The 16,787-nt window shown below is 39.9% G+C and overlaps 1 protein-coding gene across 2 annotated transcripts in view; it reads left to right on the top strand.

The window, feature by feature from the left end:
• The first annotated feature begins 839 nt into the window (after positions 1-839).
• Positions 840-16,787, top strand: part of ttyh1 (tweety family member 1) — a 29,772-nt gene continuing 13,824 nt past the window's right edge. Inside the window, exons 1-4 of one of the 2 annotated variants that reach the window (XM_032558655.1) lie at positions 840-1,344; positions 9,597-9,761; positions 11,397-11,626; positions 14,610-14,721. In XM_032558655.1, the coding sequence (XP_032414546.1) occupies positions 9,627-9,761; positions 11,397-11,626; positions 14,610-14,721 (477 nt within the window). In that variant the 5' untranslated portion in view covers positions 840-1,344; positions 9,597-9,626. The remainder of the gene's footprint in view (positions 1,345-9,596; positions 9,762-11,396; positions 11,627-14,609; positions 14,722-16,787) is intronic. The other variant, XM_032558656.1, reaches the window with a different exon arrangement.

The raw sequence follows: 16,787 nt of genomic DNA, 5'->3' as shown, positions 1-16,787 counted from the left end.
CTTGCACACATAATGAATCTGTTTGTTTTCTTCCCCATTTTCCTTCCAGATGCATACCCACATTTACACTATCCATAAGCTCAGTGAGTGTGTGAGTATGCGCCCTGCTTCTCTACTGTTTGCTCCCTTCGCTTGCATTATCTCCCCTCCCCCACTCCCTTTCAGTGACACAGAAAAGCCAACGCCGCCGCCCCCTCCCTCTCCTCTCTCGAGCCTCTGCCCCCTTTTCTCCAGTGAAAGGCAAACACTTTTTGTTGATGCCGTTCACCTCCATGTCTTTTCTGCACTCTTCTTGCTCCACTCCCTGAGAGGGCATCTCTCTGAGCGTGCACTCATCACATCAGTCACGTCGTTACATGTCCTCCGCCGCCTCCCCATCACTAAATCGGTGTTGATGCTGTCCTGCAGCCTCCACTGGAAACTGCCTTCGCCTACAAATCCACTGCACGCTGCTTTGCCCCTTTCTGTTCATTGTTAGTTGCTCCATCTCTCTCACCCTCCCTCCTCTTTCTCTCAGCATCCCTCCATGGGAACCTGCATTTTTATTCTCCTCAGGTTTTCCTGTTCTCTGCATCCCCCTTCTCCCTTCCTCATCCCCAAATTCATCTCTGTGTGCCTCTTCGTGATTCTTCCTCTGCTTTTTTTACCCCTTCAGTTTTCATATGTGCACAATTTTTCACATAAGGAATGAGTGGTGTGCTAAAGCTTCCACCATAATTTTCCAGTCAGTACATTTTTACAGTTTGCCTTGGTAACCTGGGCTGGATTCACTCTGGTGGTCTGGGCAGAGATTGGTTGGTTGGATGGGCGAGCTTTTAGATGTTCAGTGGGGGTTGGCGGTAGAAGGGAGCGAGTGAGGGGTTAGACCCCACTAATCCGCGTTAACAGATTAATTATCTTGGAGCAACATCGTGTCAGTGCAGCGTTTTGAACTCGCTTGGGCGTTCAGCAACGAAGGGCTACAATGCAACGATAAAGAATCCCTCAGGGGTGTCTCCTCAATCCTAATCCCTCCCTCTCTCTCTCTTTCTCTCGTTCGCTAACCCCTGCTCGCCGAGAACTCCTCGCCCATCCATCAACACAAGCACCTCTCCACTGTCACCAGACAACCACACAGTTATTGACCATTTAATATTTCAGCAGCTGTTACAGTTACCGCCTTCGTTTCTCACCCCGTCTCACGTTGGCATGTCTCTGAGCCGTTTCTTTGAGGATGATCAATTTTCAAGCGCGTCCAGCGTTGACGACAGACACTATAGCTCTCTGAGTGGGTAAATATTTCACGGACACCGGCAAAGAGAGAGAAGACAGAAGGAGATAGAAATCTCCCAGCAGCCGACTGAGGTAAGAAACTGATCCCTCGCTTGTCGCCGTGTCTTAATTGCTGCTGTTGCTGTGGGGATTAATAATCACTGGAATGAAACATTAGACGATGTAGATATGCATCTCACACAGAAAAAACAATGCAGTTTTGTTGCACTTGGGGTTTTTTTGTGCTAATAGTCTTTGTGGGACCATTATCCTTTTTAGTTGTGGGCGGTTCATAAATCTTATAGAAGCAACCACTAATTGACATTTACAGAAGATCCAGTTACCCTGATAACATTGGACATGGTTAGATTGCATCCAGTTTTTTTTTTTCTTTCTACAAATTCAGGCTTGCTGAAAGTCATTTGATTTTGGTCAAATAGGGAGGACACATTTTGTGCCCTCTCCCTTTCAACTTCACATCCTGCTGGACACTTCCTCTACTGCTCCGGTTTTTTAAGGGTTTCACTTTTTGGATTTAAAGCTTTTACATGATGTCTCATAAATGAAGCTGTAAGAAAAGCTGCTGGGGATGTAATCGAAACTGATTTCATGAGGCAAAATGAAACATGCATCACTTTGACTGCAGATGCATGTTATTGATATCGTCTGTTTCAGAGCATCGGTCTCGGTGAAGGAGGTGGGGGAAAAAAAGGTGCCAATGATTTTTCATGCGCTAAAGATGATCCTAAGTTCAGTTGACAGGCAAAGCTTCAGCCCCGTCCCCATTAGCTGCCTCACAAAATGGCCCTTTTTCTTTACATCATGGAGTCTCAGTATGCAAAGAGTTGTGTGTGAGCTTCAAGCACAAGCAAGACAACAGATTGTATTCTTTTTTTTAATTCCTTCAAGCTCCTCTGGAGCCAATGGGTTTATTCCATCTCTCTGCTGGTGTTTCCCATTGTTGTCCCCTTTGACTCGCTTCATTTATTTGTCTTCAGTTATGCAACAGTAACAGGCATTATAAGAAGAAGCTGGCGAGAGATATCATGTCTCTTTGAGGTTTTCTATCTGTGACAGCTGTTGAGTAAACCCCCTGCTCCACAACGTGTTAAATATCCTCCATTTTTTAAGGTTTGGAGGAGAGTCTCAACCTTGACTTTCACATGAAGTGTCATAAATCTTCAACTCTTCAGTCATGTTAATGTGCAAAATAAGATGGAGGCTAAAGAAATGTTTTATGAACTTCCTGAAGTTCTTAATTTAAGGATCTACTTTATGTTGCATCTTCTTGTTCTTACATTAAAATGCACAACATTGCATTTTTCCTCAATAGGTGAAGAAATATTTCTTTCATTTTTGCATTCAGTCGTTCATTTTTCTTTGTGAATTTTTGTTATAAAAATAAGCTTTTACTAAAAATAAATACAAAACTCCACCCCAGATGAAAGATTTATATTACATCTTACATTTATTACATTTAATTACTTCTTCACACCGCATACGCACTGGTATATTTATTACAAATTCTTGTTTGCAATAAGAACACATAAGATCGAGCAGCACACTTTCACAGTTATCAAACATTAGCAGCATTATTGAGGTCATAAAACGATAAAAACAAGGCTGAGGTTAAAGGATAGGATAAATATTTTAGCTGAAACATGTGCAGGTTTCAGACTGTATCTTCTTTAGAATGTCTTTAAAAGTTTGTATTGATACAAAGATGCTCATTTTTAATATTTACTTAGTGTATGAGATGCAGTTTCACAATTAGATCCAAGAAGACTGGGACATGTCGCCATAATCTTCCACTAAAGGAAGGCAAGCAACCAAACGCAAAAAAACAAAAGAGAAAGAAATGGGTCAGATGATAATTCAGCAGGCGCACCACTGACATGAAGACTTGAATGAAATTTAGGAAAAGACTCCAGAACTCATCAAATTCATCATATTTACTGTTTTTATTGGAATGAATCTTTCAGCACTGAGACAAAACAAGAAGTAAAGGGTAAAGGCTCACATTCTGGGCTTCATACAGGGTGTGAAAAACCTTCCAAATATGTCATGAAGCAGAAAATGTCCAAAGCAAATGGATTAGAGTTGCTTTTTCACAGCCACACCTGTTACTGCAAGAATCCAAACATTTGTGCCATTTGGTTGGGGCTAACTTGAATCTGAACAGGTGAGCTACCTTAAATTACCATCAAGAGTTTTGAGTCCAGTATGTTGGATTTACAAAGAAATGGACTAAATTTAAAACATTTAAAACTGAGAGGTTTATGTCTTAATCCCACAGATTTTTTTTTTCTTCTCAAAAGGCTGGAGTTGTTCAGCATGTTTTGGGCTGCAGAGAGAGATTTGGGAAGCGTCTGCTTTGTGGACAGCTACTCAAATGATGCTCGTTTGTTCTGTCTAAAAATCAATCATTTTAAAGTGGATTACACTGGCTCCATGACAAACATGAAAATGGAATGTAAGGTACGATAAGTGGATCAATAATACAGGCCTTTAAAAGTCAGAAACTGTGAGAACAGACGTGTTTGTGTGTTTTAGGGAGTGTTTGATCAGATCAATAACTGGTCTATAGGTTTATCAATAGAAAAGGACTCTAGCACAACTCCATCACAGTCAGTGGCCACTTTAAAAGGTACATCTTGGTACTACTGCGTTAATTATTCGCAGCTTAGATTCAGCAAGGTGACGGAAACATTCCTCATGATATTTTAGTTCATGTTGACATGGCAGCATCTCAGTGGCTTCATATTTAACAAATGCAAATCCATGAGTCCAATGTGGCCAACTGGATCCAGATCTGTTGAAGCAGAGTTGGGCAGTAACTAGTTACATTTACTTGAGTAACTTTTTAGTTGCACCGTACATTTTACTTTGAGTAATATTATTATGAAGTATCTCTACTCTTACTTGAGTAAGATTTCTGGACACTCTACCCATTGTGAGTAACTTCACTGAATGATGATAAAACAAAAAATGCATCAGATATAGACACGCCTAGCTAAAGTTAAAGTGGGACTTCTTGTTTGTGTACAATGTTTATTTTTTGTTATTTATATCTGTTGAGACTGCTGTGCCATTTGGGTCTGGAAGTACTTCCCCCCATTTTGGCATATTGCATTGCGGACTGGTTTAATATATATATATATATATTTAAAAAGTGCTGCTTGAATCTATAATCCTTCAATCACGTTATCTATTTGATTTTTATTTATTTATGAATTTTAACGTTTAAAATACCAAAATTTGGACACAGCTTAATATTTTTGTGTGTACGATGGCGTTATATATATAAAATCAGTTCTAATCAGTTACTCAGCTCCTTGACGTTTAATGAAATACTTTTCTACTCTTACTTGAGTAATTTCTTGGACGTTTCATAAAAATATGTTGAAATGGTGTTGCTCTTTCGGGTATTCTAACCAGCTCTGCTGTGTGAAGGCTATTGTCAAGTCCAAGAAACCAGTTTGAGATGATCTGAGGTTTTTGACAAAGTGTGTCTTCCCGCTTGAGGTACTCTGTGGTCACAAAGAGATGGACAAAATACTCAGGGAGGCTGAGGCATTTAAGTGATGCTCACTTGGTACTGAGGGAAGAAAACCTCCCACACTGCCAGCAGCCTGAACCAGTCAAACAAGGCAGGACGGAGCCATACTTTGAGTTCCTCCCATTGTGGTCTCCTGCTGCTGTAGCCGATCTGCTGCTGTGCACACAGAGGATTAACGCGGTTATTTCAGCTGCATTTTCATCTAACATCCAAATGATATCCACACTGGGTATCATTTTTATTTAACACCAACCTCTGCAAACCTTCAACGCATCTAAATAGCTATAAATAAATCATCCAAGTTGCTGCTATGTGAATTTGTTTTAACAAGCAACTGAACAGAACAGATACAGCCATAAGGAGACCAGCGCCGCTCCGTCCTTGCTTTTAGACGTATCTGAATGCATAGTAGGGTTTAGGATTTTCCAAATCCATGAGTCTAACGGGAACACAGTCACAAAACAGTAGCGTCTTCAGCGCCGTCTGGTCGGTGAAGTGTCAACACTTCTGATAAAAGAGGTCCAGTAAACTTTCCTGCGTGGGTAGTCTGGTTGTTGCTCTCCTACGCAATACGCTGGATTATGATCTCACTTCACTGCTCCGTCTGGGTTTCCTCCCATTAAAGGGAATTTCTCCGGTAAAATTTTAACCGGGACATTCGGGGAACAGAAGGAGGAGTTGTGAGCGATGACGTAGTTTTTCTGCGCCGTTTTTTAGAATTGTGCTCTGCCTGTAGTTTTAGCAATAGCAGCTTTGTTTAGTCCAAGTTGGTCACTCCTCCACTATTTTATTGTCACTTGTTAATAATAAAGTTTATTGGAAAGCAAAGGCTGCTTCCAAATGTTGAATTAACAGCTGAGTGGTTTTGCGCAGTGCAGGGAATTTCATTCAGCTTCCTCACATTGCATATGAACAAATGTTAGCTATTGGAAAAAATAAAATAAAATTTTAACAAAGTCCAGAGCCTATAAAAAAGGAGGAGTAAATGTCCACAAAAAAGCTCATGTTTTGAGATTTATAATTTCTAGAAAAAACTTGAAAATTTCTAGCTACAAAAATATAACATTTGCACAAAAAAAAGCTGAAATTTTAAGATTAATCTAAAATTTTCTAGAAAAGGTTTGGAGTTTTCTGAGCTCCAAAAATAATACAAATTCAATTTTTGAAACTCAGAAAATTTCCAAGTGTCAAAAAATTTTTGACTTTACGAGTTCAGAAAATGTCCAATTCTTTTCTATAAGGTTTCTGACATTACTCTAAATATTTCAGAATTTTCTTTTGGTGGAAATGTACTCCTTTAGTCCATCTACAATTACCCTAAAACGCCATCTATACAAAACGAAGCGTAGAACTAGCAGCACAATTAGACAAAACCAAACTGTCTTCTGCGATGAAACAAACTGAGATGACTGAATTTGAAAGATTGAAAGAAAATATCACTTTAACATGAATTAATGGGAGATTATTGCACCTCTTCCATGTTTTCCTGCTCAAAGTTTAATAAATGTCTCTCACAAAGCTTTAAGTGAAATAATCTCATTAATTCATCCATCATGTTTACACAGCAGAGCGCTCACGTGTGTTTACACCGCTGAGGTATGGGTGGATGGATGTGATGTCATTTGAGCCAACATGTTCGGCACAGATTTAATACGAGAAATGGAGTGCTGGCAGTGATTTGATTTGTGACAGTTGGGCTGCTGGACCCATTAAGATGAACAGGCTTACTGTAATGGGCTTAGAGCGGGCCCTGTCTGGCCTGTGGGCGATCTGTTAACTTGTTCTCGGCCAGTAACCCAACCCAAATCTGAATGGTGACACTGTTGTGGGCGTTGTTGATTGTGACAAGTGGCAGAATCAAAACTTTTACCATGCACTGCATTGAGGTCTGGCCTCGTCTGAGCCGCCACTGTGTGAGGAATCAATAGGAACAGAAATAAAGTAGAACATTGTGCATGCTGAAAGTTTTCTTTATTGAATGATTTGTTGCTACTTTGAATACAGCTTAGTGATGTTGAGCTGTACAGTTCAGAGCTCTGTAACCCTCTATTTGTACTGTTGTTATAAATGGTTCTCCCTGTTTTCTCATCTTATGAAATCCCAGTTTGCGGTGGTGTTTTACCAGTCTCCTTCATGCTCTCCTGTTGCCTCCATCTTTATCATCTCTGTGTTTTAATTAACCGGGTTCGACCTCCCTACTTGCCCCCATTGACCAGCTTTGGGATGATATGTATGCAGAACATTGTAGAATCATTCTGTATCATTTATTCTTTTCATTATCATCTCACCACTAAATTCATAAACATCACTGGTTTTATGAACCAGTGAACCTGATTTTGTTTCCTGTTGGAAAAAGGAAGGACATCGTAACTACACCGTCTCAAGGATTTCAATGGAAACAGAGGTGAATAAACAATGAACCAGTTATCTCAAAATTAAGAAAAAGAGTCTGAATTTGGATAAATTGGAAAACCGGAGATTTAAACTGGAGGTGTAATTTGAATTTTGTGTTTATATTGATTATAGCTGATTGTAATTTCTGTTTAAAAGCTATTAAAATAGCATTACAAATATTATTTTCTAGCTATCCTGAAATATGAGATCCTAATTTGTTTAGGAGCAGAGGTGACACATTGTGTGTGAGAGAGCAGTTATTGTGAAGCAAGGTTTTACTGATATTTTAAAGGAAATACAGAATGATTTAGCATCTTAAATTGACTATAGACACTTTGGGTTCACTTAGCATTACTAAAACAATCTCTGTGTATCTTATTTAGTTACTATAAATGAGATTTCCAAAACCTTACCAGCATGCATGTCAAATGCAGCTCGTTTCTTTACACAATGTGAAAACTCAAATGGATAATGGAGATTTGTTTTATTCTAAAGCATCTCATTGAAGTAGCTCTTTGCTCAGCAACAACTTCTCCCATTCTGTCAGCCCGATGCTGTAGAGCTTAAATATAAAACTGGATATTTTCTGATTCAGACTGTCCAGTTACCGCTAATCAATCTAAAAAAAAAACAACATTTGGTTCCTCTCACATCTCTATCCAAAGCAAATCTATCTACTAACTTCTATGAGGATCTTTGAATTTTCTTGGTATCAGAGTCAGAACAAGTCAAGGCAGATGTGGAAAAACCAATGACAACTAATCCGATTGGGGGTTTCTAGTGCCAGCTCTGTTCGGATTGTTCTTACCTGATCTGTGTTCGTTCTGTTTGCTTCATAGTCAACGTAAAAAATTGCGACATGGATGCACAGGAGGTGAATACCACAAAATGATATTCCATGGCTGGTCCACCTTGGAAGGTAATCATGAAGCTGTAATCACTGCAGGGAGAAGGAGCAGGTTTCTTTAAGAGGATGTTGTAGGGATATGATACAAACACAGACAGAAGCAGCTCCAGGAAGCACGGGGTTGATGCACATTAGTTTTTTTCTTGTGTTTAAAGCACTGAATCTGCTAAATTTTGCACAGTACAAGCATATTGAGTTGTAAGTTACTCCCCTTTAAGTTTTGTGATTCCAGCTGCCTGCTCTGAAACGTGACCTGGGATCTCGCCAGTTCAACTTGCAGTAAGGGTCTGACTAAATGATCCATAAAGGAGGAGTTCATGATTTCAATTTTAATTCATAGAGCTGAAAGGAGCAGTAGTGGGTAGAAACGATGAATTATATATTATTATATAATTTCTGTCAGGGTTCTTAATCATCGCTGGATATCAAATTCACATGATTACAACACAAACAGCGATTTTAAACATCTCAACTTAGGAAAGCATTTGACAAAAAGTCTCTAAAATGAAGAAGTAGTCTTTCTCAATTAAAAACTTGGGAAATACAGATACAGATTAAATATGCTGCAAAACACACATGTTCTGCTGCTGTAGCATTCAAAGATTTCACTTGATGGATAATTTGCAGGTCTCTGCAGAACAACAACCCGTTGAAGTTAGAAGAACCTCTAGTGTTGGAGCAACAGAAACATATACACCAGCTTTTATACCAGCTCTGTTCAGTGTGCTTTAATCGAACTCTAGCGCATTTGTCTAAAAAGTCCAATTTGTTTGGGTGGGTGTGAACACACAATTGAACTCAGGTCTGCCTACAACCTCTGTCTCGTTTCGGTTGAAGTGAACTCAGGTGCAGTTTGAATGCAGTGTGAATGCCAAGTGGACCAGAGGTCACTTCAAAAGCAGGAAGTGGACTAAAGTGCATGGCATTCTGGGTAAATACAACCAAAGAAAATGTGAGAGTCTAACTCTACAGGGAAAAATGGCTTAAAGCCTTTTACCAAAGACAAAAGTAAAATCCTACAACTGCTGAAATCTAATGCAACTACATTGTAGTTTACATTTCATGAAGAAGGAAGTTGCACGCTTGTCTTCTTCAGAGGTTTTTGTGTTGTTTTCTACTGTGGTTCTTGAGGCAGCTCCACCACAGGCGAGGAGGTAAACAGGTTTTTCAAAGGTTTTGATTTGTTTGACAAGGTGCGGGGTGAAATCAAATCACAGTATCTGAAAATGTAACAAATATTGCAATTTTGGTCCCGAATTGAACAGATTCTACCAGACTATCAGATGTGAAAACCTCCCAAAACCTTTCAGTCCAGTTGATCACCTATCAGAACGAGTTTGAGATGCTAAGACCTCATTGGCTCTGCAGCGTCGCATCCAAGATGCACTTAGGAAAACCATCCCGCCTGCAACTCCCTTTTCCCCTTCTTTTTAGTTCTTACCTCACATCCAGGTCCAACTGACCTCTGTGTCTTCCCTCCTGCAGGGTGGCGGAGGGGACCGCTGGCAGTGGAAAATGGCCGCCATGATCACAGTGCCCAGCTATTCTCCTTCAATATGGGTGAGGATGTGTCATGCCCTGCCCCGGCTGGACCTCAGCATGCAGATGAGGGACAACATCTTCGCCCCCGACAGCTGGGAGTACCAGCAGGTAACGAGCTCTCACCACAACCACCTTGTAAACCCACTGTTTCTGTGTATGCAGGTACAGTTTGGTACATGTTAGTGGGATGATGGACTGTTTGTCCAGCAAGACTCTTAATTCCTCCATAAACACCTGCAGATCCATCACAGCAACATTTAAAGGCATTTAAACCTCTTGTCCTTGTTTATTAATGGACCCACTTACAGGAGGGAAGATTACATTGAGCCATGCAATTACCTCTCAACTCTTGCCCAACTCTTCTTTGCTGATATATTGCAGCGTGTCTGTGCAAATTGGATCTATGTAAAGCGATTTGAGGCTGCATGTTTCCATAGTTGCTTTTGTTTGGATGATAGAAGTATTTCTGCAGTAAAAAAGCAAAATTTCAATCCTTTTGTTTCAGCTTCCATTGTACAAATAAAGGAGGTGGGCTGGGGAAGGAAGAGCAGAAATTATTCTGCAGAACAGAAAGACAAAAGAGACCAAAAGTGCTTAGAGACAGAGAAATAGAGACGGAGAGAGAGAGGGGATGAGAGTGGTGATGAGTAATACGTGGAGGTTGATGAGCGGAAAACTGGGCAGAGAGGGAAAGGCGAACAGAGTTAGAGCGGGGAGCCAGAGAGAGTGGCAGCGAATGTATTTAAGTAGGTCACAGATTATTAATAGAGATTCAGTGGTGTGGATAGAAAGAAGGAAAGAGACAGCAGAGTGGGGGGAGAGGAGAACGAGAGCAGGAGAACGTGAGGGAAACGGCTGGGGCGGAGAGGGGAGTCTGAGAACAGGAGGTGAGACAGAGGGAGTAAGGTGGAGGAGTGACAGACGGGCAGATGGATGAAGGATAATGCCGCGGTAATGTGTCGGAGCAAAATGCCTTTCAGTGATGTTGACTTTGTGACATGGAGCCTGGTCAAAAGCAGAGTCTGATATGGCTTAGTGGTGTTGAAATCCATCACAGAGCGGAGAGAAATCAAGGTTTTAGAGCTGAAAGCCTCTGAAAAAAGGATAGGAGACAAAGAATTACCTCAAGTTTGCAGCATTTTTAAAATCTATTAAAGTATTTACTTTATTTGTTTGAAGTATACTCCTGCTGATCTGCTCTAGAGTTCAACATTCTCAAATTAATCATCTTTATTACAATAGACCAGGCTAGAATACACTAGACTCGAATAGAACAGAACAGCATAGAACAGCATAGAATAGAATAGAATAGAATAGAATAGAATAGAACAATTACTCCATCCAAGGTGTTGAATATTAGCAAATACAAAAATAACCATAAGAAATATAACATTTATAAAAATATATACATAAGTGTGTTAGTCAAATATGTCTAAATATAAAATAAATGAAATAACAAGAATACACATGGAAATACTGTATATTAATCTATAAATAAATCTATAAATGAGAGACTTAAAGACTCAGTTGGGTATTGTTTAATCTGATGGCTACAGACAGAAGTGATTTCCGATTTGTGGTGCGTTTTGTTGCTGTTAGTCTCTGGCTAGTGTAGCCGGCCAGCACGTTATAATAATTATTAATAATTATTTGGATTAAAATGACTTTTTTTTCCCAAACGCATCCCAGTTCATCTGCTGTTCTCACCCTCTCCCTCTCCTCTCCTCTTTTTTTAACCCACAGACTCTGCTCATTCTGTCCAGTCTATCGGCCATCGCTCTCGTCATCTCCCTCCTGGTGGTCCTGTCCTTCCTTATACATTACTGCTGCTGTCACCGCGGGGACCGGAGCGAGGGTTCAGAGGAGGAGGACGATGATGAAGACGGCAGCACGGGTCACGGTTACAGCGGGAAGAAGGGGAGGGGCATCTGCTGCGTCACCTGGGTGGCGGTGGCGGCTGTTACGCTGTGCTGGTGAGAGGCGGGTGCTGGGCTTCATCAGCACCACAGAGATTTACAAAAACTATTGCGAGAAAAAGTCACACATTTATAGTGGTTGTTTTTTTTTTTTTAACAAAGTGACACATTTTACATTATTAAATGAGGGAATACAAATTACAATACGCAACCCAGCTGTATTTTTGGAAAATACAAAGAAACAGAAAGATTAAACTTGGAAATCTGTGGGAGTTTTTTAAAGAGGACCTATATGAAAAATTCACTTTTTGCATGTTTATATGCTTCCAATTGGGTTTTAGCTCCTTCCAAATAAATTCCTGGACACTTAAAAAAAAAAAAAAACAAGCTCTTTTTTTGACAATAATTTAATGTTTGTTTGGTGTTTGGAAAAGGAGCTGTTTCAAAAAACTCCTGAAAATTAAGTCACATTTGGCAGGCACTGCCCTGTTACCTAGCAACCCAAACAAAGCCCAGTGCTGTTACCTAGCAACCCAAGCAAATGCCCAGCATGTCTGGTCAGCCGGTTTTACCAGTGTATGTGCTGTACAATGGCTGATGGAAAAGAGTTGTTGACTTATTATTCAGAAACCACTTGTTGGTCGTGCGGGAGGCTCTACTTCTGCTTTTCAAAGATATACTGTATGATTTCCGTGATGTAAGAATGATTTTGGGCAAAATATTTAATGAACAAGTTTAGTATAATCTAGAGACCTCTCCTAACCTGCTCAAAAAAACATAATAATTATAATCGGATAATTTCCCATTTAAGAGCAGATGTAATCAGTTTTTCACCCTTGGGTTGCTAGGTAACAGCACCCAGGTTGTCTTTTTGTCTTAAAATGCATATATAATTAAAAAATAGGGTTTTTGCTAGATCTGGTTATCATCATGTGGAATCAGCTATTGTTTACACTGAAAAAAACCCAAAATCTTACCAAGTAACTTTGAGTTTCAAGTGCAAATATCTTAGTACACTTGAAATAAGACAACACTATCTTATAAGTGACTTTTCAGAAAAATATTGGAGCTTGTTTTCAGTAAACAGTTCCTTAATATTGACAAAAAGGTGCTTGACCAGTGGCAGATTATTTCGCTTATAACATGGGAAAAATGTCTCGTTAAATAATCTTCTTCATCAACATTGAAGAACTGCTTACTTAAAACAAACTTACAAGTTAGCTATAAATTAATTTAGTCTTATTTCAAGTGTACTAAAATACAGTATTTGCACTAGAAACTAGACCAAAAATACTTGGTAAGATTTTGTGTTTTTGCAGTGTAATTATATCACTTGAGCAACAAAAGAAGCAAAAACACATTAAATTTGTCAGGGGGATAATGCTGGTACTTTTTTAATAGTACATATCTTTCTTAATGCCAATCCCAAAGCTAACAACAACCAATTGAGGATGTGTTGCAACAGAAGGAAACAGGAACTGAAGTCACAATAATTCAGAGCCAATCCTTCAGTGGTTTTAAATTGCTTTTAATGTTATCACAGTGCCTGGCTGTTCTTCAGCATTGCTGCATAACTGCATAAGCAAACATTAGCACTGTTAGAAGCAGCCACATTGTCTGGAACGTGAAGTCAGTGTGGAAGTATCTCAAAGTGCATTAGCACTAAGCCTCATTCAAATAGTGTCAACTTATTTTTAGTCGATGAGTCACGACAGACTCATTGTAAGCTGAATTTCCTCTTAAATTCTCTTTGATCAGAGTGACAGAGCGAAACAGCACGCAAAAAAATGAGGAAATCCAAAAAAAAAAAAAAAAAAAGCATGACATTAAGCCGTATTTAGGTGGTAGAGATTATACTGAGCAGTAAAAGTGCAAACATCCGACTGTGAATCACCGGTTGCACATCATCACTTCCATCATGTGGTTTCAGTTTTCCACACAGTCATGTTATTTTCCTATTTCCCAACCACAGCCTGCTACAGCATTACGTGTGCGGAGCGTCCCAGCGCAGAAACCGCTGGTCCTTTACCCACCAGTTGTTCCCCCCTGCCTCTCTGCTGATTGTGCTTTCATCGAGTCTGCACATTGTGGTTACCGTACAGTGCTCAGAAATACTGCTTGACATCTGTCCAACATGCGCCTCTTCTATAATGGAAGAATGAGTCACTCAAGGGAAGCTCTGCTGTACATCTAAAGCTTCAGCCATCTGTGTGGTGCAAGGAAATCAAAGTGCACTTTAATGCTTTTAATGCTCATTAAGTTCCACTTCCTGTAATTTTATATGCTTTCAGACTGTTATATTATTGTTACCCCGCTATATTGCAGGGGGGTTAATGTGCAGCAAATTTGATTTCAGCTGCCATAATGTTGTTCTCATTTACACACTGCAGTATGATAGAGTGGTTCGTGTCTCCCCCTTATGGACTGCAATGAAATATTAGGGCCTCATCCTCACTGATGCTCAACATGAAAGCTCTCTGTGCATGAATAGCAAATATAATGTTGAATATGCCTAATATGAGCCCTCAGCTGCTGGCCTTTGCTTGGATCTTGCTGGCTTGGTTGACATTTGGCAGCTTGAAATGAAAAACACATATTTCTCCATTTCCCCTGCTTGCTTTCTAATCTGGGTCACATACTTTGTGGGGGATTGGGTCATACCATTTCTCCTGGGTTCGAGGGGATTTGATGAACATCTGGCCCGTGCCTTAATCTGAATATTTGAATAACGGAGAAATGTGTAAACACTATGTTTAACATTTTGAATATTTTTTCCCCCCTCTCCCCTGGAGCTCATGCGTTAACAGCTAGGCGCCTGATTTCGTGTTTTATTGCTGCTGTCATCTGTTTATTCCTTTCCCTTTTGCTTCACTCTTGGTACGCTCATCCAAAGCACTTCACATCTTCCCCCGTGTCACATTCATTTAAAATGTACACACTGAATTAAACATTGCATTTATCTGCTCTTCTGTCCTGCTTTCTGCCTGTCACCCTCCAACAATGTTCTCATGCTTTTCTTTACCCCCTCCCCTCTTTGCAGTGTTGCCATAGGCATCGGTTTCTATGGCAACAGCGAGGCTCACGATGGGATGTATCAGTTGACCTCGTCTCTTCTCACAGCCAATTACACGCTAGCTTCCATCGATCTGCTGGTGAGTGCTGCTTGCCCCCCCCACCCCAGGAAAATGTCATTCGGAGTGTTTATCTGCGCTGCTTGATGTTGTCTGTCTGTCTGTTTGTTTGTTTGTGTGTGTGGGAAGGAGGGAGGGGCAGATTCACATGTGGTAAGCCTCACAGAGGAAAAAAGAATCAGATGCAAACTTATTGATTTGTCCTGTGGTCTGGCAGCGGTTTGTGAGTCAGACTGCTAAATGTCACTCCTCCATGAGGTCAGGATAATGATGCTAATACGGCTGCCTTCACACCGCAGCCCGAAGTGACCTAATTCCGATTTTTCTTTTTTTTTTTGCTTTAATACGACCTGTAGCTACAGGTCGTATTAAAGCAAAATACGACCTGTCTGGCAGGTCGTATGACCTTCTTCTTCTTCTTGTTTTTTTTTTATGGCGGTTGGCAAACAACTTTTAGGTGCATTACCGCCACCTTCTAGACTGGAGTATGGATCAGATGTAAAGTCACTATAATCTTCCCATAATACCTGTTCTCCTTAGAAAATTAAAAATACTATTAAAAACTACGTCCCCCGATGATCTAGGTCGTATGACCTGTCTGTATGACAGTCTGAAAAACAGGTCGGATTTTTTTTTTGAATGCGACCCAGGCCACTTGCTGAACGTCACTGACACTCGACAGACGTCACTATTCTGCGTCCTGATACGCGCAAGCGGGAAGAAAAAAAGACAACCATGGCGGACAATAAGGAGGGCTATCCTTATTGTCCGCCAATAAGGACAATCTCCTGGCTCCAGTCGGACGACACCTTTAAAACCGCAAGCTTACGCTCCACCGTTAGCATCCATGTTTACTTCCGCAAACACTGAGCACGCTCTCCGCGTGTGACGTTACTGCGTCCTCCACTGCGCATGCGGGACACTTTCAGTTTCGTTTGCAGTTCACATTGAAGATTACATACAGGTCGCATATATTTGGAAGCGTGGCCACGCCAAAAAAAAAAAAAAAAAAATCCGATTTGATAAATAATCGGAATTGAGTCAATTCGGTTTGGAGTGTGAACGCAGCCTAAGTGACAGCAGAGGTGAATGTCTAGAAGTTACAGCAACACAGAATTTATTTGGGATTTTCATTTGTACAGATATATTTATGTGTGGCATTAAGTTAAAAAGCTGCAGCAATCTAAATATGGTCTGAGTAACAGCAAGGTGACCTTTTCATCATGTGATTAATTATTGAATGTGCGATCTTTGCAGTGAATCTTTCCTCTATTTGTGATTTCTACCTTGAGCAATTTGCTCCATAATAGAAAAAATACAGTATGAATTAACTAAATTAAGGTCCTTTCACAAAACATATCAATGTTTGATTGATTTCAAAACATGCACTACAGGAGCAGGAATGAAAAATAACACTGAACACAAATTTCTAAAAATATTTTTTTCTGGAATTGCAGCAGCATAATCTCACTTTTTTGAAATCCCTAATCTGTAGTTTTTTTAATGGACACTCCTTCACCTTTTGGCACTCTTAAAAATCTATGAAAAATGGAACTGAAACACTTATTAATGTATATTTGATCATTTAAAGTTGGTCCGAACTTTTAACCAGAAATCTATCATTTTCTGTTTTCTCTAAAAGTATAAGTTGATAAAGAGGCCCACTTCTTCCAGCCAGTCCTCAAAATGGGAAAGACAAATAGATCACGCAATTCTTGTGAGACAAATGGGTTTTTGTTTTGCAAGAAAATACTTTCCCACCTTAATATACCTATATTTACAGTCAAAATAGTTTAAAACAACCGAAAATGTGACAAACCAGACTGAATGAGGACCCAGATTCATGTTGTCATCATGGACAGGGAGTAGGATTGTGAAAAAGGTTAATAAAGTTGTCAAAACTCTGTGTTTTTAGCATGAGAGTGGTCTCCTTCAATAAAAGATTAATATTGTTTCAAGGCTAATTACACATTTTCACAAGCGGCGTCTGTAATCTGGTGAGTGCTGCAAATATAAACATTGAGTGTCTACAATTTGAATCATAAATAAACTAATTTACAGGAATCTAGATAAAAAAAATTACATTT

The sequence above is a fragment of the Xiphophorus hellerii genome, chromosome 3, assembly GCF_003331165.1.
Source record: "Xiphophorus hellerii strain 12219 chromosome 3, Xiphophorus_hellerii-4.1, whole genome shotgun sequence".
Taxonomy (NCBI): domain Eukaryota; kingdom Metazoa; phylum Chordata; class Actinopteri; order Cyprinodontiformes; family Poeciliidae; genus Xiphophorus; species Xiphophorus hellerii.
The sequence above is the reverse complement of the archived record's forward strand: the minus strand, read 5'-3'. Positions and strand labels throughout refer to the sequence as shown.